Here is a 23,737-nt window from a genome sequence, read left to right as displayed (position 1 = left end):
AAGTTGACTTTGTGGTGTGCCACTTTCTTGGCCTTGGGTGCCTGGGGTATGCCATGTCGGAAAGCGCGGCGTTGTCATCGAGATAACCGTGCACGCATGGCTCTAATTCCGAATTGTGGTTGTGGCTGTCCTTGGCCTTGTTGATCGGTGATCATAGGCGATAACGCTCCTTTTCTGGAAAGGCTTGGCTGCACGTGCTTCCAGTCCAGACGCTGTGACCAGGACATCTAGAAAGATTGCAAGGGTCTGGGCCACTTGGCGATGTCTGCGAGGAGTGGCCAGGGAAAGGTCAGGGAACTACGCCGACTAAGGCCGTGGAACGGTTCTCGTTATCAGTCGGCTTGGAAACTAAGTACATAGACACTGTGACACTGTACGAGTGACCAATCGAACGCCAACCCGGCTTCAACCGGCTCTACATGCTCCAAAGAGCCCCGCCGACCAGCATTCAACAACACCTTCATCACACCACCACCATCAACTCGCTGGGTTTGCACGACTGTTGAGACTGGCTGTGAATGTTGATGGAACGTCCGGTACTCCATAGTTCGTAAGCGGGATGCCTCGATTGACCACCATTGAGGCCAATTCCGCTCTTTCAGACGGTCGGAAGAAGACAAAATCACGGAACGGCTGCCAGCGATGTAAGCTCAAGAGAGTACGCTAGCAGCATCCATTCTCGTCTGAGGTGTGGATCGGAGTAAGCTGATGATGCATCTAGTTAAAATGCGATGAATTTAAGCCAGAGTGCAAGAATTGCAAGACCCGGGGATTTTCGTGCCCTGGATATGAAAAGTCATTAAAGTGGTCTACCAAATATGAGGTTTTCCGCCCATCAATCCTGGAGCAGTCATCCTGTATGGACGACGCTGCTGCAGGTGAGAAAGTAGATTCACCGAGTTATATTGGTCTAACTATTTCACCGGACGTTGCCAGTGGCTTGGACGCCTTGGCTGCAGTATTGTCTCAGAATATGTCTGCGAACTCTGGTGTAACCGACGTTTTGAATACCGAGAAGGCTGACCTGCAGCCCTCTGCCGAATCAAAAAGCCCTGAAAGCCAGCCAAATCATCCCTCTTCCATGCAAGATGGTACTACCACCAATTCGTTGGTCTCTGTTCAAGCCCGAGACTCGAGCGGGCCTGTTTTGAACGAGGGAGATATTGAGATTGTAGTAAATGGTACTACTTCATCATTTGTGGAGTGCCATTTTCCCAACACCCCGGGTGGATTTGAAGTTGGGGATGTGGGTGTATCCGAAGAACAGTCTCTCCATCCAACCAATTCCCGGCTTTCCCGTTCTTTACTGCTTAATTATTACCGTATTCCAAATGCTCCTCTCTCACCGTCTCTCAATGAGACCCACACCATGTTGGTGGAACATTACTTTCGGGACGTCTGCACATTGTATTCGTCCTTTGATTCTTCTCTTAATCCTTTCAGAGCAAGCATTGGCCGCATCTGGGATAGCTCGCCCTCCATATACTATGCGATCCAATCCATGGCGGCTGCACAGCTCGCCAATACATGCCCGCAAATGAGCGTCACTGGGCTGGAGATGCAGAAGAAAGCGTACGAGTGTTTGAACGAAGAGCTGCAGCTCGTTAACACTAGCCAGGCTAGGAGCGAGAGAATACTGCTCACAATCTTGCTTCTAGGCCTTTCCACGAGTTGGCACGACAGCAGCGATTTAGGCCTCACACATCTAACTGCTGCTAGATCACTGATCCTTCCTAAATTGATCGAAGCAAACCCTGCAGACGACAAAAAAATCCAGCGGCAAAACCAATTCTTCGAGGAGTCTCTCATCTACTGGGAGATGCTGATCGGCTTCGTCCATAAATCGACGACGTTCTCACCAAACTTCAGCAGCCAGCACAAATCCTCTCTTCACACATCCCCCACTGTCTCCGCCTCCACGACACCTGATGGTAAATTCGTCCCTCACCCCTGGACCGGCATCGCACCGAAAGTGCAGATGCTCTTCGCCGAAGTGGGCCGCCTCGTGCGGCACGAACGCACCTCTCGACTCTCCGGGTTCCTCGACCCCCTTGACTTCGCTGGCATGCTCTCCCGCGCCAGCGCGCTCGAAGAGGAGCTCGTAGCCGCCGAGTTCCCACCCGACGACGACCTGATCGACCCCGGAGACGCGAACACACCGAAGCACGACTTCGTCGTCCTGGCCGAGGCGTACCGCTGCGCAGGGCTGCTGGAACTGTACCGCATCTTCCCGGCGCTGCTGCGCAAGCGGCTCGGGACCGACGACCCGACGTGCGACGACGGGCCAAGCTTCGGCTTCCCGTCCCCGTGCTACGAGACGGCGCGCGAGGCCGCAGATGTCGCGCTGTGGGTCGACTCGCTCGCGCTGCACATCTTGGACCTGCTGGCAAGCCTGCCGGCGTCGTCGGGGACGTGCTGTCTGCAGCCGATCCTGCTGGTGACGGCGGCGAGCGAGCTGCGGTTCGTGTCGTCGGTCGACTATTTCGATATTTACGCGAACGACGCCAAGGTCGTGCATGCACGGCGGTTTGTGGATAGGCGGCTGAACGAGTTCGCGCTGAGGCTGCCGGCGAAGCCACTGTGGAGGATGCTGGAGCTCATTAGGGAGGTTTGGCGCCAGCTAGACGCGGGGGAAGACGCGTTTTGGATGGATGTCATGATGAAGAATGGGTGGCAGACTGTTATGGGATGAAGGGCGTAAGGGAATATACGGATACGACTTTATGAATCGAATGAGGCAAGATGAGGGCACACGACACTGGGGTAGAAGATATAGCAACACGCCTAATCATGTTAACGACCTGATGAGATCATTCTCTGCGAGTACGGGGCAGAAGTGATGGCCAAGCTACGAAAGAGATACGAGGACGTCGAATCCAGAAGCGCAGTAGCCTCCTCCGCTATCCGCCAAGTGGGTAGAGCCAAAGCGACCTTGTTATACAATCTGGCCCTGAAGCAAAAGTCACGCCCAGAGCACCAACAATCAACTATTTCACGGTGACTCTGGCTTCCCTAGTCACTGCAAGGCATATAGAAGCCAAAAAGAGCCACCACATCAAGTCTGGCCTTGAGATATTGAGGATATCTGCAGTGGAAAGCTAAGAGTGATAGGGACAATTAATGCTAAGATCGAGACCGCTAGCTTTGAACTGTAAGGCGAAATAATTAGGAGAACGAACCAATGAGACGAAATAGAAATGCGTAGAAAAATCGATGAGGTTAGACTGAGATGTTCGAGAATAAACGTACTGACGTCGTAGAATTTCTTGAAGATATTGTAGTCTTGATATAGAACACGAGCTTCTTTGAATTGTGAATAATGCAGCTATTTGAGGAGTAGCCGTAAAAACTGTTTTAGGATTTAATGGCGCGATGGTCTTTAAATGTATCGGACGGTATGCGTGAGCAGGCTAGCATATACTAAGAAAGTTGACCCTCACGTAATCGCAGCATCACGATTGGCTTTCCCATGCCGACCACTCCTAGCCCGCATCAAAATCAAGTTCAGAGCATAAACTGCCAGGTATTCGTTCCATTGAATCTGAATGTGAGTTTCCCTTAATGCCAGAAAGCCCCAGACACTCACCCGCCCCTCACTTGAGTCCATTCCAGAGACAGGATACACGTGGCAAAAAAATCACCCAAGCCAAGCACTGAAATCCCAGCCCACTACATGCCTATTGTCATCTACTGCGTCCCCTAGCTACAGCATCGTCATCTATGAGGCGACCGTGGGGCCCCGCGCACCGGCCGGAGCGCCCGTCCGGAAACCATTGTTTTGTCGTCGAGGAACACTCTTGAGGTAGCGCATTCTGCCAGTGCCGGTAGTCTTCCTTCGCTTGGCTTTCTCGCCCCAGTTGTCTGTGGCCAGATGTCAGTACACCGACACGAAATTCTTGCCTAAGTTTATGGTCCTGGGTTGAGAACTTGGCTTATGGAGAGGGTTTGGGACGTACATTTCCGGGTCTTAGCTGCTGGGTATCCGCATGAGGCGCATGTGTGCTTTTGGATGTGAAGAGAGCGACGACCTGTGCAATGCCAACGTCAATACTCGTTCTCTCGTGCCAATGTCCATCCACTCTCTTCTTCGTTTCTCGGGGGGTTAAGGACTAACCGCAGCGTCTGCAGAGAGTGTGCGTCTTGTTGTGGCGCTTGCCAAAGCTGGATGTTCCCTTCGCTGTCGTCGTTGTCAGTCACGCTCATAATTATCAGTGTTATCGCGGCTGGCCGGGTTCGTGGACGTACTCATCTTGGATCAGGAACTGAGTGAGTCAATGGATTAGCAAGGCGTTAGCAAAAGTATAAAGCAGTAATTCTCACCTTGTGGCTTTCTGGTCGTGAAAGGGTCGGTCGTTGGTCGTTGGTCGTTGGTGCCGATTCTGAAGATGTCGATTTTCGCGGCTCGCTTCGCTTGTGTGTGAGCCGGAAGAAGCCAAGCGCTAAACTATATTCGGATATCGAGATCTGCTCAATCCAAACACCAGCCAACTCGCCCGCTTGTGAATATCACGATCGCCTCATACAGAGAGATGGTTCCGATAACTCAAATTACAGAAATTACGGCCGTCAAAAATCCTGAAATAATGCAATCGTGATGTTAGAGGCGGATCAGATGCGAATATAAATGGTAAGGGGGTGAAACGATAGATTGCAGAGGGGATGAAATGAAAAGGTATGCTGGGAGAGCTACTAGGAGCATGTTTTCTTAGGAAAGCGTGGAGCTGCTGAGGATGTATCCCCGTGTGGTCGTGGTGTACGGAGATGATCGTAAAGGAGGTTTTACAAATGTGCGATTACAAATTCTAAGTAACATAAGTTATAGTGAGTTCGTAGTGTAGAGCACAGGCTAGCATCATGATCAGATTATATGGCATGCATTGCTGGGATGTATGACAAGTTTCTCATAGAAAATAATCTGACGCCCTTCGAGAAAAGTTTTGTAGTTTAGCCAAAGCCTACCACAACGCTGAGGCAATCTTCGAACATGCCTTCACATTACAGTCTACGTAAGTAAAGGTTTCAACTGATTAAAGCGAGTTTGCCGAGTTTATTAGTCACCGAGCGACGACAATTTCCACAAGAGGATTCTTACTGCTCAATATGCTCAACGGTTGATCTCGAACCTCCCGGAGCTTCTTGGCATCTTGGGAAAATTGAACACGAAAACTCCTCTATGGAGCCTAATTTTACCAAACTAGATTCTGACAAGGTTATCTTTCCTAGAAAGGCAAACTATGCCTTTACTGCTTAGTTACGCAAACTCTCCTAATTGCACAGCCGTCGTGGATAGGGGTCGTTCAACCATTGCCACAACATACATATATGGGGTAAGCTGTTAAAGCACTTTACAGCTAATACGTAGAGTAGCTTTTACAGCTTTCTTAATAAAATCTTTATTTACTCAAGCTCTGTTATAATCTGCTATAACCTTTGCTAAGCGGCTTCAAGCCCTTCGCGAGGGCGTATCAAAGGTGTGGCCGGAGCGGGTCGGCCGCCCTCCCTGTTTGTAGTGGCGATATCCGGTGTCAAATCGCTTTAATTACCGTTAAATATCTAAGATGGTTAAGCTCACATAGCCTGACTAGCTCCGCATTTATACTGGTATTATCCTCCTAAACTTCTAACTTCTATAATAAAGAAAGTTTTTCTAGGGCCTTAGCTAAATTTACTAAACTATCTCTTTTTAATTGCGTCCTAAAAGAGCTGCAAGTATATAACTTACTAAATTAATTTAAGATTTTATGTTTTCTATCTGCCCACTTACTTAGAGTCTTTTGTGATAACTTTGTCTGAGGATGCTGGGAACCAAGGACCTGTTTCCGCAGCTGGAAGCAATTTTCTATTAATGAAATAGCCTCATGATCGCGGCCTTGAGACTTGAAAGTGAATGCGAGGTTGTGCATGGCCGCCAGCGTGTCTGGATGCTCCGCCCCAAGCACCTTCTTTCGAGTCTCTATCACCTGCACTCCTAGCTCTTCGGCCTCCTTCCATCGCCTCTGATTCCAGTACGTCGACGTCAGGTTGTGCATAGTCATCAGCGTGGAATGATGCTCCGCCCCAAGCACCTTCTTTTTAGTCTCCATCACCTGCACTCCCAGCTCTTCGGCCTCCTTCCATCGCCCTTGACTCCAGTACGTCAACGCCAGGCTGTGCATGGTCATCAGCGTGTCTGGATGCTCCGCCCCAAGCACCTTCTTTCGAGTCTCCATCACCTGCAATCCTAGCTCTTCGGCCTCCTTCCATCGCCCTTTATTCCTATACGTCGACGCCAAGTTGTGCATGGTCACCAGTGTGGAAGGATGCTCCGCCCCCAAGCACCTTCTTTCGAGTCTCCATCACCTGCATCCTAGCTCTTCGGCCTCCTTCCATCGCCCTTGATTCTTATACGTCGACGCCAAGTTGTGCATGGTCATCAGTGTGGAAGGATGCTCCGCCCCAAGCACCTTCTTTCGAGTCTCCATCACCTGCAATCCTAGCTCTTCGGCCTCCTTCCATCGCCCTTGATTCTTATACGTCGACGCCAAGTTGTGCATGGTCACCAGTGTGGAAGGATGCTCCACCCCAAGCTCCTTCTTTCGAGTCTCCATCACCTGCACTCCTAGCTCTTCGGCCTCCTTCAATTGTCCATTAGGTGACGCGTTCCTTGAATTATGATCTTTCGTCTTGGTAAAGCGATCTGTCGTATATTTAATATCGTCCGTATTTCTCTGAACCTGCTTTAATTCCCTTGTTGGAAGTCGCAAGTCGTTTTCTGAGTGGGAAGATTGGGATGCTGGAGTTTGAATACTTGCACTGCGGTTAAAACACTATGTATTAGTACTGTTGTTTGAAGTATTAACGAAGGATAAGATAAGGGTTTAAAAACCTATCAATGTTTCTATTAGGGGTTTCCTCTTCATCCAGTAACCCCTCTCGTTGGAGGCGAGAAAGATAGGTCTTCAACGCGGTCGAGTACTTGTGAATATCGGAACTCCGGATTCCCGCGCTAATCATATCTCTACGGAACTCCCGCCAAACCGCCTTGTCGTCATTCTCGTACGTTGTCAGAGCAGTGCTAATCGACGCGCTACCGTTCCTTATCTGTGCCGCAATGCGATCCATCCTCCGAAGCAGTTCAGGGAATACCTCGTTCTCAACCCGGACCTGGGAGCTTATTCCCATAACAGAAACGAACGCAGATAGGCTTGCCGTCCTCTTCACTAGCTGTCTACTCAGGCTATCCAAGTTCCGGTTACTCATTCGTATCCTATCCCAGTTCCTGCGACGGCTCGTGCCCAAGCTCTTGTACTTATTCAAAACCTCCTCTAGCTCCACAACAAGGGAGCAGCAACTCTTATACAAGGTCTTCCAGCCCCTGAGGTCATCGGGATTACGTGCAAAGAGAGAGTTCGGGGCTTCCGCTTCCGTTTTAATCCGCATCAATAGCGTCTGAAGCACGGCCAGATCACATGTAATGCTAGCGTACTCACCGCAGGCATTTTTCCAGCCATTGTAGGTGCGGGTGGTCAGCTGCGTTAAGGTTATGATATCGCTGATCGAGAATCCGAAGGACATCTTGGAAGGAGGGTACAGGGACAAGGCTAGGAGCTGAGCAATTACTGTGCGGAACTGCAGCAAGTATCAGTCTATAGCAAAAGAGAAGGGACGACGTGAGGTGATGCCAACACTGAAATGGGGTCTTAATGTCTCGGCTAATTGTTGGCAAACAAGAAAGATGTGAAGTTCATAGTGTTGCCTGGAAATGGAGATACTCTAAATGAGGCTGTGCAAGGCGGAGCTTGTACCCCAGCCACCTTTCGTCCCACATCATCCGAGGCGCTCTAGAGGGGAATTTCAGCGCCCAACACGTTGGCCTGCGCTAGCAGAGAGGACGGCCGACCCACGCCGCCTGCATCCTTTATTTTGTTAATCACGTACTCATAAATGTCTTAGGCGTAACCTGGAAGAGATTTATGTCCCTTCGTCTGGCAAGTTTTCATGGACTTTTCGTATGTGCACGCCTCATAAGCCAATCTAAAGGCTCTATACCGTATAGAGCTTGGCGTTGAAGCCTCTGGTCAGTGCGGTTGCTCGGCAGCAAGGGCGCTGACGCCTCATTAACGCTTGGATATTGAATAACCGCTAGTTAAACCGTTTAACCACTTATAGCACTTAATACACCTCATTTAACGTATATAGCACGTCCTCCCTTATAACCTTAAGCTAGTCCTTTACTAGCTTATTATTATTAATATTAAGAACACGTATAAGCGGATAGGTAGTACAGTAAAAACTCTTTATAACGATACGGTTTTTTTTCGCCGTCCGTATCGTTATACCAAAGGTATCGTTGTATTTAGACTTTGTACGTAAAACACACCAAACGTCAAAATTATATAATGATATTGCATATCTATGAGCCCGAAGTTAAAATTGAGCGATCAGCTCCACCAAAAAACGATTTGATCGTCGTCTGCTTGGTGTTTTGGAGTCGTTGTCCTTGGATTCGACGCTCGTGCCTTAATAGAGTTGTAATAACCTCTCTCTCACCATCCTCCTGTTGCTCCTCATATAGACGAAGCTTTTGTAAGGCCTCTATTGCCTTATTAAGTTTAATTCGAGGTTGTTGGGAGTCCTCCTTATCTGTTTCTGTATCGCGATCTGGCCTAGCGTAGAGCTCCGCTATGTGCTCAATAAGATCTTTAGTAGAGTCTACTACATCTTCGCCCGGAAGATAAATAAAATTCTGAATATTTATAGGCTTATGGATCCTTCCAGCAGCACGTAGTTGTTTAGCCATCTCTTGTACCTTATTGACAATCGGATCTATATAATTACAAGGGTGAGGCGGCGAGCCTTCTCTTGAGCCAAAGAGAGTAGATTTGACGAAGCAACTGTCAATTGCTTTTGGTGTAACTTCCTTCTAAGCTACAATTGCCTATCGGATAGCCTAAAGAACATGCATCTGCTTGATTGGATCTTAATCTTAGAGGGAGTGCTCCACCATAAATCTAAGCCAATATCGTCGGTAGTACAACTTGAAGTTTGCGATAATTCCTTAATCGAGTGGCTGGTATACAGAGGTACAATTAGGAGGAAGAAACTCGACCCGTGTATTCTTAAGAGTATTGTTTTCAGTAAGTGTTCGAACAGCTGCTTTGTGCGCGCTAAAATTGTTAAGTAGAAGGAGGACTCTCCTGCTATGCATCCTTTTGTCAAACCAGGTGAGCCATTCAGTTATAATCACTGTCGTCATCCAGGCCTTCTTGTTGCTCTTCCATATAATATCAAGCGAAGCGATATTAACGTGAGCTCTTGCAAAACATCGTGGCTGAGCTAAGGATCTAATTATCCAGAGAGGAAGCTTATCTGAGCCATCTGCGTTAGAGCAATTAGCTAGAGATACTCTTGCCTTCTACTTTTTCATTCTTGAGAGAGCTTCAGTAGCCAGTATAGTATCTGGTGTAGCCTTCCAAAAGAGCCTAGTCTCATCCATATTATAAACATCCTTTGACGGAAAAGACACGACGATCGCACGAAGCTCTATTATGCGATCTTCAGCACCTTCTATATTGACTAACGCAGCCTCGCCATATTGCTTCCTTTTGCGAATTCCGTTGCGAGATTTAAAACCCTCTAGCCACCCAATTGACCACCTTGGCTTAGGCGATTGAGCTAGTAGAGGTATCCGTTGCCACAATTGAGATGCGGCAGTACATATAAGATCGCCCGTAATAGGAATGCGTGAGATCTGCAGGCGTTGGTGCCACTCAAAGAGAGCTTTTTTAAGGAGAGGATGTTCGCCAGCTTGCTGTCGCTCTCGCCCGCCGTGCCCGCGTGGCAATTTGGCTGAATTAAGGTGGTTAAATTTGTCGCTTAGTATTTCTGATATTGAGGATTAATTAATCTTTTGACGGAGGAAGTCGCTTGCCTATAAAGCAACGTGTTTTTGTAATAAGTGAGGGTGTTTTGTGTGGTAGGCGCGTATTTTCTGACGCTCAAAGTCAGAGAACCCATGACGACGTTGCCTTTGAGGGTTTTGAGATCTAGGCATAATAAATAAGATAGAATTGAGTATGGAGAGTAGGATCTGAGTATTATTTTGATAGATTTTAATCGTTGTGTGATGAAGATTGATGGCTGAACTTACGGTGAGGAAAGGTCAAATCTGACGAATTAAAAACTCCTTATAACGATTTTGGTGGGGCCACCCCTACGATATCGTCAAATGTCAGAATATCGTAATATTACACCAAAAAAGGCTTGGTCAAGGGGTGTAGATCGTAATATAGAGTATATCGTTATAACCCCGTTATCGTTATAAGGAGTTTTTACTGTAGTAATTTAAAGGAGGACTTTAATAGAGGATTTTCCTATATAATTAGTAGCTGATTAATAGAGAAAGGGTAGAAATCTATAGTTATAACGTTATATATTACGGCTTTTTGCCTAACTTCCTTAAAATATATATAAGTGTTTTTAGTAGTAGCCTTCTACAGCATTTTATCGGCATCGCGTTTTGGTAAGGCTTGCTAATAAAATCACGCTAGCTAGGGTGCCTGTAGCATGCTAACCCAGGCAGGAGCGCCCGAAGCGCCTAATGGACGAAAAGTCCACACAAAGGGATAGAATTAACTTTTTGACAAAAAAGGTTAGCGATATCCGCTTGCGGATATACGTATGTCCGCTAATTGATTTTACGGTCTGACCTTGCTGAGGTAACTGCCAACAGTTCAGCCGCGCCTGCCTACTCAGCCTCCGCGAGCTAAAGATGAACGGCAACACTCTCTACAAAATAGGACCTCCCTCGCAGCTTTGTGGGCTCACGGGTCTGCTGCGTATGTTTCGCCAAACCCAGGCCCTTCACTGAGCCTCGCATTGGTCTTTCCGGAGCAGCAATCATCATCGCTGGGTCCAATTCAGTCCTTTGAGTGGGCAGAGAGCAGCCTAATTGGGGGAGCTTGATATCGATGCCTTCTGAAAGCGGGCCCTTAACTCTTGTTTAATGATTGAGCACAGCCAACCCGATGCAGCCGCCCTTTCCTCAACCAACCGTGCCTAAATTGTCATCTAGCGAATCAAGACGGGGACCGTGGACCACGTTCTGGAACTGATTGGAGCCACGAATAATTTGCCACCCAGTATGGAAATTGTACAAGCAACTTTAGGCGAAACAATGCGCAGCAGGGGGCTTAGGCGTCCGTGTTGAGTGCTGCCCTCTGAACCACAGCCTCCACAAAGACTGGTATCCCTGAAGATGGCAAAAGGGGACTATAAAATCTCTACTTGTATATCATACTGTTTTATTTACCCTTTTGCTTACAACACGAAGAAACTTCAATCTCCTACCGCCTTATTTCTTTCAAGCTTTATTAATCTTGCGTAGCGAGCAACATTATATTATTAATCACCAAAGCTCTCGCAAGGATGGCTCCCTTCTCGCTAAATCACCAGTGTGTAGACTATATAAATGCATTTCTAGCTTTACAAAGCGAGTACTCTAAATAGATTTCATCAGCTAGCACAGCAATGGTCGCGCTAATTCCAGTACTAATCTGCGTTTGGGCACTACCCACGGCCAACGTTCTGGAGCTCTTTCTAATGGACGAGCATACTGTTTGTATTTGGACTGCGACAGGAACCTTCGGCTTACCGGTGCGCCAAATCTCTTGTTTTCTATATATTAACGAAATAGAGGTAGACCGAACGATCCGATAAAGGCTAGATATCTATAACAGACACCGAAGCCGCAAAAAAGTACTATATCCCGTTTTTTTCTCGTTCGTGCAAGTACTAATTATCTCATCCCCTATGCTTTTGAACCACGCCCTTTCGAGGCCTAAAGGCCCACAATTTCTCGGCTGCGCTATAGGAGATATAGTCTGGCTTATATTGTTTACCGGCATCGGCCCACTAGCTAGTCTCTCTTGGTATTTTTACTTGCGGCTGACATACCATAAGCACTTAAGTAAGGGAATATCTAGTCAATTTATTCTTTATAGCCGAAAGTTTGTGGTATATCCCATTCTAAGGCTGCTTCCTGGGCTTTTCCAGTCTCTTATAACAATATTCTTTACCTTTTTATTCGTATATCAGTACACCACGTCTGCCAAATCGGCCTTACGAGTAGTCGTTTCCTATGCAGTTGCTCTTTGGCTATCGCGTATTTTATGCATTTATTACTCTCAGTCACTTATGGCACGGGACCCAAAGGTCCTTGCCCGCTGCGAGGATGGCTACTTTTTGGGAGTCAGAAGACCCGTATTAGAACTTCGTCTTGGCACAATTTGATTTCAGGGACATAGGTACACCGTCAAAAGTTCCCTATCCTTCTATAAGGTCTCCTGTCCGGCCACCTTTGGAATCCTTACTGGTAAAGCCAACCCGGCATCAACCTATCAGAGCGAAGGCTAGTGGAGGTGGTTGAGGTGAGGGAGGTGCAAGTAATGGATACTCGCAAGAACGGGCTTGGGGCGAAGCATCTAGACACGCTGACCGGCATGGCTAACCTCGCATTTGCTTTGAAATCTGCAAGCCGCAACGAAGAGGTCATATCTCTAATAAAAATGCTTCCAGCTACGGAAACGGATCCTTGACCCTCCGCATCCTTACAGAGCCATCGCTTGAAGCTCCTAAATAAGCGAGCAGATGGAGTGAGTACATACTTGTAGCTCGCTTAGAACCTACTCTAAAAAGATTTAGTAAATATGGCGACCTAAGGCGCTATAAAAACTTCTTGTTGTTCTTTGTGAAGTTGAAGTCTATTGGGTTGAGACTTGTGCAACGGCGGAGCTGGTCGGGCTAAGCATGTTACGACTGATACGTAACGGTGTCGAAGTGGGATAGCGCTAAATGTTGCCACCACAATCTTCTTTTCTTATCCGATTTAGTTATATAGTTGTATCTACGTAACATAATCAGCAGATGCGATTATGATTTGGTTAGTTATGTTACTATGTAATCCAACACAACCGTAACTAACGAACTGATTATTGCCATGTCTGACTTGCACCTCCAGCTCTTCGGCCTCCTTCCACCGCCCTTGATTCCTGTACGTCGACGCCAAGTTAGCCATGCTGGTCAGCGTGGAAGGATGTCCCCACCCTAACGTATTCCGTCTCGTCCTGTCAATCGGAGGTCCGTGCGCAGGTCGAGAATGAGAAGTCTATCTATTGAAGGTGGCTCTAGGGCCTCTATATATACACGAGGGTGACTTAGTCGGTGACCGAGTCAAGGGGTCGGTGACTGAGTCAAGGGGTCAGTGACCAAGTCAAGGTGACAAAATCCGATTCAGGTCGACAGGTCCCCGTCACCTACGATAGCAGGCCTCCGACCTCCCCCAACCGTCCCCGATTCCGGTACGTTACAGGGTATACTAGAAGGCTCTAAGCTAGCCGAAACCCCTCTAAGCTCAAAATTCCCCACAAAATACTGCGTATATAGGTCAGACCATCTGTACTTGTAAGCTCGTGCAACTACTAATTGTCAACGTAGACATACCAAAACAGGCACTAAACTCCTTCTCTATGTCTAGTTCTAAAATATGCCCAACTGCCACCGACCCTCACCCTAAAAAGAGTTTTCGTAAATCGCTTGAAGTTATAATTGGTAATTAGTATTTCCTGCAGTGTATCTGGGAACACTTCAAATAAAAGTGCCAGTATTGCTTTTCCGCTACTGTAATTCTCCATTGCTGCTTTAACCACCTCTTCTGTAATCTTAACTTTGGCTCTTTCCTGCTTTAGAAGGACCGCCATCACCTCTTTTCCGCTCCGTGCCGCGGTTATAAGCACCTCTTCTGTAATATTAACTTCCTCTCCTTGCTGTTTAAGAAGAAGTCCTATTACTTTATTTCCACTACAACTATTCCCTACTACGGCTTTAACCACCTCTTCTGTAATCTTAACTTTAGCTCCTCTCTGCTTTAGAAGGACCGCTATCACCTCCCTTCCACTCTGTGCCGCGGCTATAAGCACTTCCTCTGCTCTCTGCTCTAGAAGAACCGTCATTACCTCCCCTCCGCTTCGTACTGCCGCCTTAACCACCTTTTCTGTAATCTTAACTTTAGCTCCCTGCTCAAGAAGAACCGCCATCACCTCCTTTCCGCTCTGTACCGCGGCTATAAGCACCTCTTCTGTAATCTTAACTTTAGCTCCTCCCTGCTTAAGAAGAACCCCCATAACCTCTCTTCCGCTCCGTGCTGCGGCTATAAGCACTTCCTCTGCTCTCTGCTCCAGAAGAAGCGCTATTACCTCTTTTCCGCTCCGTGCCGCGGCTATAAGCACCTCCTCTGCCCTCTGCTCCAGAAGAAGCGCCGTTACCTCTTTTCTACTCCGTACTGCCGCCTTAACCACCCTCTTCCGTAATCTTAACCTTGGCTCCTCCTCGGCTTTAGAAGAACCGCCATCCACCTCTTTTCCGCTCCGTGCCGCGGCTATAAGCACCTCTTCGGTAATATTAACTTCCTCTCCTCGCTGTTCAAGAAGAAGTCCTATTACTTCATTTCCCACTGCAACTATTCCCTACTGCGGCTTAACCACCTCTTCTGTAATCCTAAACTTTGGCTCCTCCCTGCTTTAGAAGGACCCGCCATTACCTCTTTTTTCCGCTCCATGCCGCGGCTATAAGCACCTCTTCCTGTAATATTAACTTCCTCTCCTCGCTGTTCAAGAAGAAGTCCTATTACTTCATTTCCACTGCAACTATTCCCTACTGCGGCTTTAACCACCTCTTCTGTAATCCTAACTTTGGCTCCTCCCTGCTTTAGAAGGACCGCCATTACCTCTTTTCCGCTCCATGCCGCGGCTATAAGCACCTCTTCTGTAATATTAACTTCCCTCTCCCTCGCTGTTCAAGAAGTCCTATTACTTCATTTCCACTACAACTATTCCCTACTGCGGCTTTAACCACCTCTTCTGTAATCTTAACTTTAGCTCCTCCCTGCTTAAGAAGAACCCCCATTACCTCTTTTCCGCTCCGTGCCGCGGCTATAAGTACTTCCTCTGCTCTCTGCTCTAGAAGAACCGCCATTACCTCTTTTCCACTCTGTGCTGCGGCTATAAGCACCTCTTCTGTAATATTGACTTCCTCTCCTCGCTGTTCAAGAAGAAGTCCTATTACTTTATCTCCACTGCAACTATTCCCTACTGCAGCTTTAACCACCTCTTCTGTGATCTTAACTTTAACTCTTTTCTGCTTTAGAAGAACCGCCATCACCTCTTTTCCGCTCCGTGCCGCGGCTATAAGCACCTCCTCTGCCCTCTGCTCCAGAAGAACGGCTATTACCTCCCCTCCGCTCCGTACTGCCGCCTTAACCACCCCTTCTGTAATACTAACTTTAGCTCCTCCCTGCTTCAGAAGAACCGCCATTACCTTCCCTCCGCTCCGTACTGCTGCCTTAACCACCTCTTCTGTAATCTTAACTTTGGCTCCTCCCTGCTTTAGAAGAACCGCCATTACCTCTTTTCCGCTCCGTGCCGCGGCTATAAGCACCTCCTCTGCTCTCTGCTCCAGGAGAAAGACCATTACTTCTTTTCCACTCTCTACATTCCCTGCTGCGGCTTTAACTACCTCTTCTGTGATATTAACATCGTCTCCTCTCTGCTCCAGAAAATCGGCTATAGTATTCACATTACATGATGTCGCAACTCTGCTCAGATGTATTGTGTTTAAGGAAGTGAAATTGCAAATGAATTCCGCCATTGTATGATAAGGGAAGTCGGTTAGGCCGAATAAGAATAATGTGGCGTTATGGACCACTTGCTGGACGGTTTTTGTATAATCTGCACGCAGATTATCAGTGTCCCGCGCATCAGAGGATATACCAAGTAGCGCGTATATTATATCCCGTTGGTCGGTTGCTTTACTTTCCCTAAACTTCAGTAAGAGAGTATAAAGATCTCGCTTCTGGCTCCACCAAGACTCTTTTCTCGATGAACCTGGCATTATATCCAAGACGGCTTGACAATGAGGTTCTGGTTTTGCGCCTATTAGCAACGGCGCAAGGGCAAAGATGCGTGCCGAGATAGACCTAGTACCGCTACAGACTACAGCGGCTTTCGCGTTGGCGACTTCTTGCAAAATCCACACTCTCTTAAACCAAGGCCGCCCTAAGAGGCACTCCATACCTTCACGCTGTCGGGTTACCAGACCTGGATGCTGACTCCTTAAGGTAGGTTGTACTGATAACCAAAGGTCCATCCAGCGCTTGTCCGCGAGTTTCCAGTCCTTACACGCATGCTTAATACTCTCTTCCTGCAGTCGCTTTAGAGAGTCCATGAGGACGTTTGTGTCGTATGTCGCTGGTCCTAGCCAGAGAATAACCCGATCAGCCTGAGAATATATATTCCCCATTTGTTGAACCTGATGTCCTCGTTCTTTCTCGTTGCTTTGGTTGATACAAATAGCATCAACCCAAAGTATCCGGTCCGTATCCTGCAAACGGAGATACTGAAGCGCTAAGTATAGGTTTTCAGTGATACTAAGAGTTCTCCCGTTTATCTTTATGCGTTCAGACATTTCTGTGCCGCCCCATATATATGACAAAGCCTCATAGGAAATCGCGCTGTCGTCGTGGAGCCAGGCTTGACAAAGCTCGCACTCGATCTCGGACTCTCTGCCTTTAAAAAGTCGTAGCAGCCGAAAAGCAGGCCCCTCAAGATCAATCGTTTCGTATTTGAAAACACCCATCTGTCTCCCACGGAAGAAATAGCTTGGGTATAAGCTGTAATGTTCTGACACTGAGTAGGCGGGGCGTTACGCAGATCGTCACAATGGCATCAACGGCGTAGAACCCACTAGAACAAACATCAAAGTCTGACGCGTAAAAGCTTTCCTGACGAGAATAGGTGGCAACTGCTTGTATGTAGGACCTAGGGAAATTACTTCGAACCCTACACTGAGCAGCTGAATTTGTAGTTGTTTGGATACGGTAGGCCTAAGGGAAGAAAAAGCAATGTTAGGGATTAGCCTTGGAGAGCGTGGCGCGGCAAAGGCGGAATCAGCCCTGATACTCCCATTAGGATAATCTTCAAACTCACAGTGCTCATACAACGCTTACTCCAATACTCGTGTCTCCTAGGCGTAGCCTCGAAGGGATTATTTAATAAATAGAAAATAGTCCAAAAGGTGGAACGGGTCAAGCCGAGTAAGCATGCCCACGACCGTCATCTATTGGTATTAAAATGATTCCGCACTGCAGGTCGCCACCACAAGCAGGGAGGGCGGCCGACCCGCACCGGCCAAGGCCCGCGAAACCCTACTGCACGCGTCCACGTCGCCGCAGGTGGAAACATCATCTGGAATCCGTTCCTCTTGATGGCCAAGTGCAGAGGCGATGGTAGGGAGCCGTCGCAGCGCGTGCAGCACGCTGTCGTTGCGACTCTGGTGTTGAGCCCGCGACGCGTACATCGCCCTCAACAACACTAGGAGCCTTACTGCCTCCGCTTGGAGCTCCTGTTCTACGCCTATCAAGGGAAACTGGGATACGAAAACCACCCGATATACAGCTACCTGGCTCACAGCCAGACCCGAAACTGGCCTTATCCAGCCAGTCGACGTGGACGCGTCCTAGGCGTATAACAGGACACCCTTGGGCTTGCACTAGCTCTAAGATCACAGCGACGAGGGCGTAGGAATCCTCCTTTTTATAAGAACTTATTAAGGTTAACGCGTCGCAGATTTATTCGTACGAAACTTGTTAAGGCCCTGCCTAGAGAACTCGTTAAGGCCCCTCCAAGGGCCTATCTGGTATCCGGCACACCCAGGCAACTCAGAAGAGGGTCTTAATAGGCGTGGTGCGCGCGACCTGGTCGACAGCGACAGCGACGCGACGGCGACCAGACGGCTTAACGAGGTGGAAACACGGGCTAAGCTCTAAGCAGCGGAAACACAGGCCAGCTTCGACGGCCCCATGGCGTTCGACTTAGTCGACTCACAGGCGACTCACAGGAGGGTCTTAATAGGCGTGGTGCACGCAACCTAACGCAGGCATATATGGGAGGCGCTGTAGGGGAAACACAGGCCAGTCGGACGAGGACTCGACAGTTAGAGACATAGGCCATCTTATAAAAGGGGGGGGACATTTACATGGCCACGGGAGCCAAATCTGCTCGACTCCTCGATTAGGCATATTCTATCTCCCAATCTTGCTCACGGTCTGACGCACCTGCTTATCGATACCGCTGGCCGGATAATCGAGGACGAAGGCGGTGTGTAGAGCCGCTTCCATACCTGTTTTCTCATCGCAAAGCATTTCCGTACCCTACGAGTGCTCCATGTTCGAATGAAGAATATCTGTCCTGAGATCCTAAACGTGGAAGGATACACGCAGCATCCACCCATTGAAGAATTGGTCATCACGTTGAACAACCACGACATGTACGGATCACCAATGACGCAAGGCTACACTCACCGCTGTCGCGCAAATTCCATCCTCTGGAAATGATAAATCAGAAGCAATACCTAATGAAGGACCTCGCCGATGCTGCATCTGCCATAGCGCCAAATTTGCCTCGGATGAGAGTGCTACAGATTGATCAGATATGCGCTCTTCCCGGCGAGTGGATTCGTGCAGTAGATTACATCACCGGAAAGAGAGTAATATACAAGTCTCGAGATGACCTAGAAGGCGAAACGGAATATGATTTGGGTGACTAGGTAGCTTCAACTATTCTTCACATCGTGCCTTTTCTGGCTTTCTTAACTCGGAACCATCGTTCAAGAAATAATATAATTCGTTTAGAATATACGGTATGCAACAGTTAACAAAGATTGAATCTGTCCAGTAGAAACACTGGAATTTGTCATTGTGCGGTGCTGAATTGTGCCTTCCGCTGATCACGCGTAGTTATCCTTCTCGACACCCACACTACAGAACCCAAGCCCAGAATGAAAACTCTCGCTTTAATCCTCTTGAGTTCCACAACCCTAACGATATCCTCCATTGAGTTTCCACTGATTCCCGGCTTAATCCGCTTTCTTGGCGTGTGTCTTTTCCCTCTAGTACCACGAAAGCTTTGACGACGGTTCGTCTTCGTAGACCATGTCTTCTACTGGCAGAGCATGTTTTCCTGTGGATAGAGTTATCGTGGGTAGTTCCTCTTCTGAGGTTGCGCTCGCAGCTGGTAAGGCTTGTCTTTCTGACATGATTCTCAATGGCAAACACAAATACCATTTAGATGGCAGGTCAAAGGTTTGCGGAAGGTCTCATTATACCTCGAGCCTTGACTATTTTAACTCTCGGTTAATCATCTCCAACTCAAAAAAAATTGAGTATTGACGACACCATCTTGATATCACTGAAAGCGGAGTTTTGCAATAAAGCTCCCACATTTCCGGTATTTAATGTTTTCTTTGGGCTTATACGGACCTACCATTACCATGTCAAAACCACATTCCGGAAACGCCACACTCCGTCCTCGCTCCGAAGGCTACATTCAACATCGACCGTCTTAGCCACACGGTCGATTTGCACCGCAGTTCCGTGCACCCGTCTCAACTCCTCAACGCACAACTCAGATGTATACTCGTCGCTATCTGTCCAGCCATCTTCGAGCGCAATTACAAAGTTCGCAATCTCAGCCATGACTATCCCATCCCATATGCCTTCTTTACCGCTGCGACGGAGAAGAGACAGCGCTCGGCGACGGAGTTGCGGGTGCCGACACTTTAACGATGTAAAGTATAGAGGCTCGATGATTGATGACTCAAGAGTGAAATACTTTTTGTCGTCTGACAGACATGATGGCAGTCGTGAGGCTAAGATGCAGTCTGCGGCTTCCACGATCGCACGAAAATTCGTGGAGCAAGTATCATATGCGATTTCGAATGGGCCCAGGCACACCAAAAGCTTTATGCGCGTAGAGTGGTATACGACTAAGAGATTCGCGATGTTCTCGGCAGTTTTGATGTAAGAACGTTGTGATTTAAAGGCTTGATACCATGAGTCCAAGTTAGCCAGATGCAACTCTCGCTCTCGGAATGCCACCGCAGGGATTTCGTCCGAGTACTTTAAAGGCTCTGCTGTAGAGCGAAGGAAGTGTTGAGCTCGTCGGATAACACGGTAGAGATTAGAGGCGGGAGGATTCGGCAGAGGCGTTGAGACTTGAATTGGTTCTATCGAGGGCCTCGAACCGACAAAAGAAAGGGCTTGAAGGTCAAGGCGAGCGAAAAGTCCAAACAGATCAACTACCTTGGGATCAGTTGTAGAAGAGGTATTTGAACTCATGGTGGTGCGCATTTGCCGGAGAATCCCGAGACCCCCTTCGAGGTGCGTCAGCGCGGCGGCGTCGTTGCCTATCAAGATCTCAATGCATATGAATATTGCACAGGCGACGAGTGTTTCCTGAATAGTCGAAGTCGACTTGCGGTTTTGTCCATCCAAGAGGCTGTTGATGTTTTTAACGGCCTTGTGGTAATGCTGAAAACATCCTTGCAATGAAGCTACGGCGGTCGCCGGAGAACAGAATCTTTCGTGGAAGCCACTGAGAGCAATAACAGCATTCTGTATGGTTGGTGAAGTAGCGCAAAGGCTCAAGACATACGAGCCCCACACTTGGGATTGGAAAGGCCCGGTAAGGTCTTTGGCTGATCGGTGCACGAAATGATGAATACTTCGTTTACCACCCTCGGCTAGATTCCACCCATAGAAAGGAAGATTGATATGCAGTTGAGCATCTAATAGCGGCATAGGCAGGCCAACCTCGCTCGTCGTAGCAGTCTCATGAGCAGTATCTGTAGTGGCATTTTGATTACAACAAGGATTAGACGTGTACCCATCACACTTCCGCCCTGTGGAAGTGCATTTCGAGCAGGAAGGTTTCCCTTCATCGCACTTGATCCGCCGGATTCTGCCGTTCATTAGCCTTAGCCTTGCTAAAGCAGAAACTCGACTAACTTGCATGTTATGCACCCGGATCTGACCTTGGGCGTCTTTCTTCTCTGCCGCTTCTGGACGTTGGTCATTTTCTCTCCTGCTGTTACTGTAACTTCCTCGATGAACTCGATTGAAGAAACGATGATGAGAATGTCATATTCTCAACAGGCGGCCCACCTCGACGGCGGGGAGGATGTGGTGATGTGTCGTTCAGGCCAAGATAGTGGCGCAGGGAACAATGTAGATCTAGTGGAAGGGATGATTGGCCGGTTCGTATAGCAAGCTCGTGTCGTCGTCAACCTCAAAAATACATCGTCCTTTCTACTTTGGCAAGTAAAATCACAAACAAATACAGCACAATGGAGGAACACGGGCGCGCGTCGCTGCCAGCGAGTTTCTGGTATTTATACCACCTTCCGCACCACTTCCTCGCCACTCGTAAATTCACCGCAATCGCTTTGGTTTTTTGAGCAATCTTCTTAGCTTTCCCAACTGCATCTTTTCTCAATAGTTTAAGTTATCAAATCCCCCAAAGAGTTATTGCCTAGAAATGGCGTCATTAAATTTGCTTGTCATAAAGAAATCGGTTTTATACGGTGTTGCTTTGGCTTTCTTCATCACTGCTCTTGTTTTCTTGATATACATGTCGGTAAGTCTCATATTCTTGATCCGTTGCTTGAATCTTTCAGAATTGGGGTACAAAATTTGGACACTATTCCTTTCAAACACCACCCGATGGATTGTGCTTCTCCATTCTTCATCCGGACTGATAGATCTTCAGATATATACATCCAAACCCGGTCCACACGTCTATGAGAACCCATTCATTGCCATTCTCCTCTCGTCTTCCCTAATATTCATAACTGCGCAATTGAGCATTCTAGCCTTCTTCAACCAAACCCCACAAAAATGGGCCAAAATCCTCACCATAGTGTATTGGGTCACCGCCATCATATGCGGGTTGATCATTTTCGTTGGATACATCGTACCGAAGAACCCCAAGTGTGCTGGGCTAGGATTTCTCATATTTCTAGCCGGTGTCGTTGGCTTTCTCGCCCGTTGGCTACTCATTCGTCGTCCAACTCACCTCCCAATCGATTCACCGCCATGNCAAGCTCCTCCCGCCGAGACACGACGTTCATGGAAGCGCGTCGTCGCGTGGCTGAACCGAACTATCAAGTCAGTCCACTGGATCTTCCTGATCCTCACCGCAACCGGCGCAATCGTAGTCGCATGCCAGGAAAGATACCCCAACCCGTAAGTCCCTCGATCAACCATCTCCAGCCCCTCCAACCCCAAAGCAGCAGAGCCAAGCGCCTAGACCTCACCCCCAACCCAACCCAACCCTCCCACCTCAACCTAGCTAACCCTCACCCTCACCCAGCGGCACCCGCATCCGCATCACCCTCCCTTCTGGCCACACCCCGGCCATAAGCTACAACTGCACGCACCCCGCAAACACCAACACCACCGCCCCAACCATCTGGTTCGAAAGCACCCCGGCCCACGGCGTCCTCGACTTCCTCGGCGTGCAGCACCACCTCGCGACCGCGCACAACCTGTCATCCTGCTCCTACGACCCGCCCAACTACGGCTGGTCCGACGCGCTGCCCGCGACGACGCTAGCGAACGACACCGACTACCTCCCAGCCCTGCTGCGCGCATTGGGGCCGCAAGAGCGGGGGCAGCGGCGCGTGCTGGTGGGATGGGGTGGCGGGCTGGAGCTGGCGGTGCGACATGCGGTGGCGGATCCCGGGGCGACGGCCGCGGTGGTAGATGTAGAAGGGGGCCCAGATGGGATCGAGTGGTTGGATGCGCAGAGGGTGCATGGGTGGACGGAGGGGCAGAGGCTGGAGTATCGGAAGGCTGATATCGACTCTCGAATCTCGCTGACGGAACTGATTTTGTCGATTGGGCTCGGATTGTGCGTATCCTGCTGTGGCTCTGCCCGGCCGTCTCGTCTCGTCCCGTCTCATCTCGTCCCATCTCGTCCCTTCCCGTCCTCCCCACTCCTCAATCCCTCTCCAGCCCAGCCCAACCCAATCCAGGCACCAACCCCTCACCAATCCCAGACATCAGACACCTCACTAACACCCTCCCGCTCAGTGGCCTAACCCCCCTCGTCATCCCCGCTAACAGGACCCAATACTTCTCCCCGGACCTCTATCCCGCCTACCGCGCGCAATCCCTCCGCAACCCCTTCTGGGCCATGCAGTACTACAGCCTGCAGCAGATGGCAGCCCAGCCGCGCGAGAGCAGCTACCTAGCCACCACGGTGCTGCCGGCGGGCATCAAGGCGTTCGCGCTTCTAACGCGCGATGTGTATCCGGACGATGCTGCCGCGAGCGAGTTTTACCGGGTGCAGAAGCTGGGTATGGCGGAGCATTTGGCGGGGGGCAGGTTGGCGGGATTAGGGTGGTGTGAGGAGGTGGGGTGTGGGTTGGGGTTTGTGGTTGAGAGGGCGGAATGGACGGCGGGTGTGTTGGCGGGGATGCTGGAGGGGGTATGAGAGACCCGGGGTAGGGTTCTTGGTGTGAGGCTGGAGGTGTTAGCCGCAACCCTGACAATAATCAAACAACCACAATCAGCAGGCCGATTCTGATTTTTTATATAATCACCGACGTAGATTGTGATTTGATTATATTGACTATATGATTACACCTAATATAGAAGTCAGCGAGCTTTCTGGCGCGGTTAAGGGGGGCCCGAAGGGTCTCACTAAGATACTTACCGCCGCGTACCTGCCTAATTACCGCATTAGGAAGTTCGTGATAGCTATCTAGAGTTACTCGTGGTCCGAAGCCTCATCATCTACCTCATTTTCTGCCTTCTTCTTGCCTGAATTCTGAGGGGGGGTAGTGGTAGTTAAGATTGGTATTAACA

General features: G+C 48.9%; 12 protein-coding genes across 12 annotated transcripts; 3 read left to right on the top strand and 9 right to left on the bottom strand.

Moving 5' to 3' along the window:
• Positions 1-559: 559 nt before the first annotated feature.
• Positions 560-2,692, top strand: K441DRAFT_582492 (uncharacterized protein; the record flags this gene model as incomplete). The annotated part of the gene is made up of 2 exons (XM_067644463.1): positions 560-658; positions 722-2,692. The coding sequence occupies 2 exons, from the start codon at positions 560-562 to the stop codon at positions 2,690-2,692; spliced, it is 2,070 nt and encodes a 689-aa protein (XP_067499328.1).
• Positions 2,693-2,695: 3 nt separating this feature from the next.
• K441DRAFT_667194 (uncharacterized protein) lies at positions 2,696-3,035 on the top strand. Its single transcript, XM_067649782.1, has one exon. It carries the CDS (start codon positions 2,840-2,842, stop codon positions 2,999-3,001), a length of 162 nt encoding a protein of 53 aa, XP_067499327.1. The 5' UTR covers positions 2,696-2,839; the 3' UTR covers positions 3,002-3,035.
• Positions 3,036-3,718: 683 nt separating this feature from the next.
• K441DRAFT_582313 (60S ribosomal protein L37) lies at positions 3,719-4,175 on the bottom strand (the record flags this gene model as incomplete). The annotated part of the gene is made up of 3 exons (XM_067644454.1): positions 3,719-3,861; positions 3,957-4,028; positions 4,115-4,175. Coding segments are annotated over 3 exons (276 nt in total), but the record flags the coding sequence as incomplete, so codon positions are not given.
• Positions 4,176-5,652: 1,477 nt separating this feature from the next.
• K441DRAFT_667189 (uncharacterized protein) lies at positions 5,653-6,046 on the bottom strand. The gene is made up of 2 exons (XM_067649781.1): positions 5,723-6,046; positions 5,653-5,673 (listed from the first exon to the last, which is right to left on the bottom strand). The coding sequence occupies exon 1, from the start codon at positions 6,027-6,029 to the stop codon at positions 5,727-5,729; it is 303 nt and encodes a 100-aa protein (XP_067499325.1). The 5' UTR covers positions 6,030-6,046; the 3' UTR covers positions 5,653-5,673; positions 5,723-5,726.
• Positions 6,039-6,281, bottom strand: K441DRAFT_430566 (uncharacterized protein; the record flags this gene model as incomplete). The annotated part of the gene is made up of 1 exon (XM_067641636.1): positions 6,039-6,281. A coding segment is annotated over one exon (243 nt), but the record flags the coding sequence as incomplete, so codon positions are not given.
• A 54-nt stretch (positions 6,282-6,335) lies between these two features.
• K441DRAFT_582627 (uncharacterized protein) lies at positions 6,336-6,533 on the bottom strand (the record flags this gene model as incomplete). Its single annotated transcript, XM_067644467.1, has 1 exon — positions 6,336-6,533. One exon carries the CDS (start codon positions 6,531-6,533, stop codon positions 6,336-6,338), a length of 198 nt encoding a protein of 65 aa, XP_067499323.1.
• A 301-nt stretch (positions 6,534-6,834) lies between these two features.
• Positions 6,835-7,554, bottom strand: K441DRAFT_582693 (uncharacterized protein; the record flags this gene model as incomplete). The annotated part of the gene is made up of 1 exon (XM_067644471.1): positions 6,835-7,554. The coding sequence occupies one exon, from the start codon at positions 7,552-7,554 to the stop codon at positions 6,835-6,837; it is 720 nt and encodes a 239-aa protein (XP_067499322.1).
• Positions 7,555-13,657: 6,103 nt separating this feature from the next.
• On the bottom strand, positions 13,658-16,984 carry K441DRAFT_667186 (HET-domain-containing protein; the record flags this gene model as incomplete). Its single annotated transcript, XM_067649780.1, has 3 exons — positions 14,848-16,984; positions 14,677-14,818; positions 13,658-14,488 (listed from the first exon to the last, which is right to left on the bottom strand). Coding segments are annotated over exons 1-3 (2,794 nt in total), but the record flags the coding sequence as incomplete, so codon positions are not given.
• A 36-nt stretch (positions 16,985-17,020) lies between these two features.
• Positions 17,021-17,727, bottom strand: K441DRAFT_667185 (uncharacterized protein). The gene is made up of 3 exons (XM_067649779.1): positions 17,652-17,727; positions 17,180-17,606; positions 17,021-17,125 (listed from the first exon to the last, which is right to left on the bottom strand). Exons 2-3 carry the CDS (start codon positions 17,386-17,388, stop codon positions 17,077-17,079), a joined length of 258 nt encoding a protein of 85 aa, XP_067499320.1. The 5' UTR covers positions 17,389-17,606; positions 17,652-17,727; the 3' UTR covers positions 17,021-17,076.
• Positions 17,728-18,768: 1,041 nt separating this feature from the next.
• K441DRAFT_270319 (uncharacterized protein) lies at positions 18,769-19,357 on the bottom strand. The gene has a single exon (XM_067640875.1). The coding sequence runs from the start codon at positions 19,151-19,153 to the stop codon at positions 18,848-18,850; it is 306 nt and encodes a 101-aa protein (XP_067499319.1). The 5' UTR covers positions 19,154-19,357; the 3' UTR covers positions 18,769-18,847.
• On the bottom strand, positions 18,912-21,049 carry K441DRAFT_667182 (uncharacterized protein). Its single transcript, XM_067649778.1, has 2 exons — positions 20,876-21,049; positions 18,912-20,828 (listed from the first exon to the last, which is right to left on the bottom strand). Exons 1-2 carry the CDS (start codon positions 20,941-20,943, stop codon positions 19,355-19,357), a joined length of 1,542 nt encoding a protein of 513 aa, XP_067499318.1. The 5' UTR covers positions 20,944-21,049; the 3' UTR covers positions 18,912-19,354.
• A 448-nt stretch (positions 21,050-21,497) lies between these two features.
• On the top strand, positions 21,498-23,379 carry K441DRAFT_699601 (uncharacterized protein; the record flags this gene model as incomplete). The annotated part of the gene is made up of 4 exons (XM_067653172.1): positions 21,498-21,503; positions 21,636-22,111; positions 22,239-22,778; positions 22,883-23,379. 4 exons carry the CDS (start codon positions 21,498-21,500, stop codon positions 23,361-23,363), a joined length of 1,503 nt encoding a protein of 500 aa, XP_067499317.1. The 3' UTR covers positions 23,364-23,379.
• Positions 23,380-23,737: the final 358 nt, after the last annotated feature.

This window comes from Cenococcum geophilum (genome assembly GCF_001692895.1).
Source record: "Cenococcum geophilum 1.58 unplaced genomic scaffold K441scaffold_53, whole genome shotgun sequence".
Taxonomy (NCBI): domain Eukaryota; kingdom Fungi; phylum Ascomycota; class Dothideomycetes; order Gloniales; family Gloniaceae; genus Cenococcum; species Cenococcum geophilum.
The sequence above is the reverse complement of the archived record's forward strand: the minus strand, read 5'-3'. Positions and strand labels throughout refer to the sequence as shown.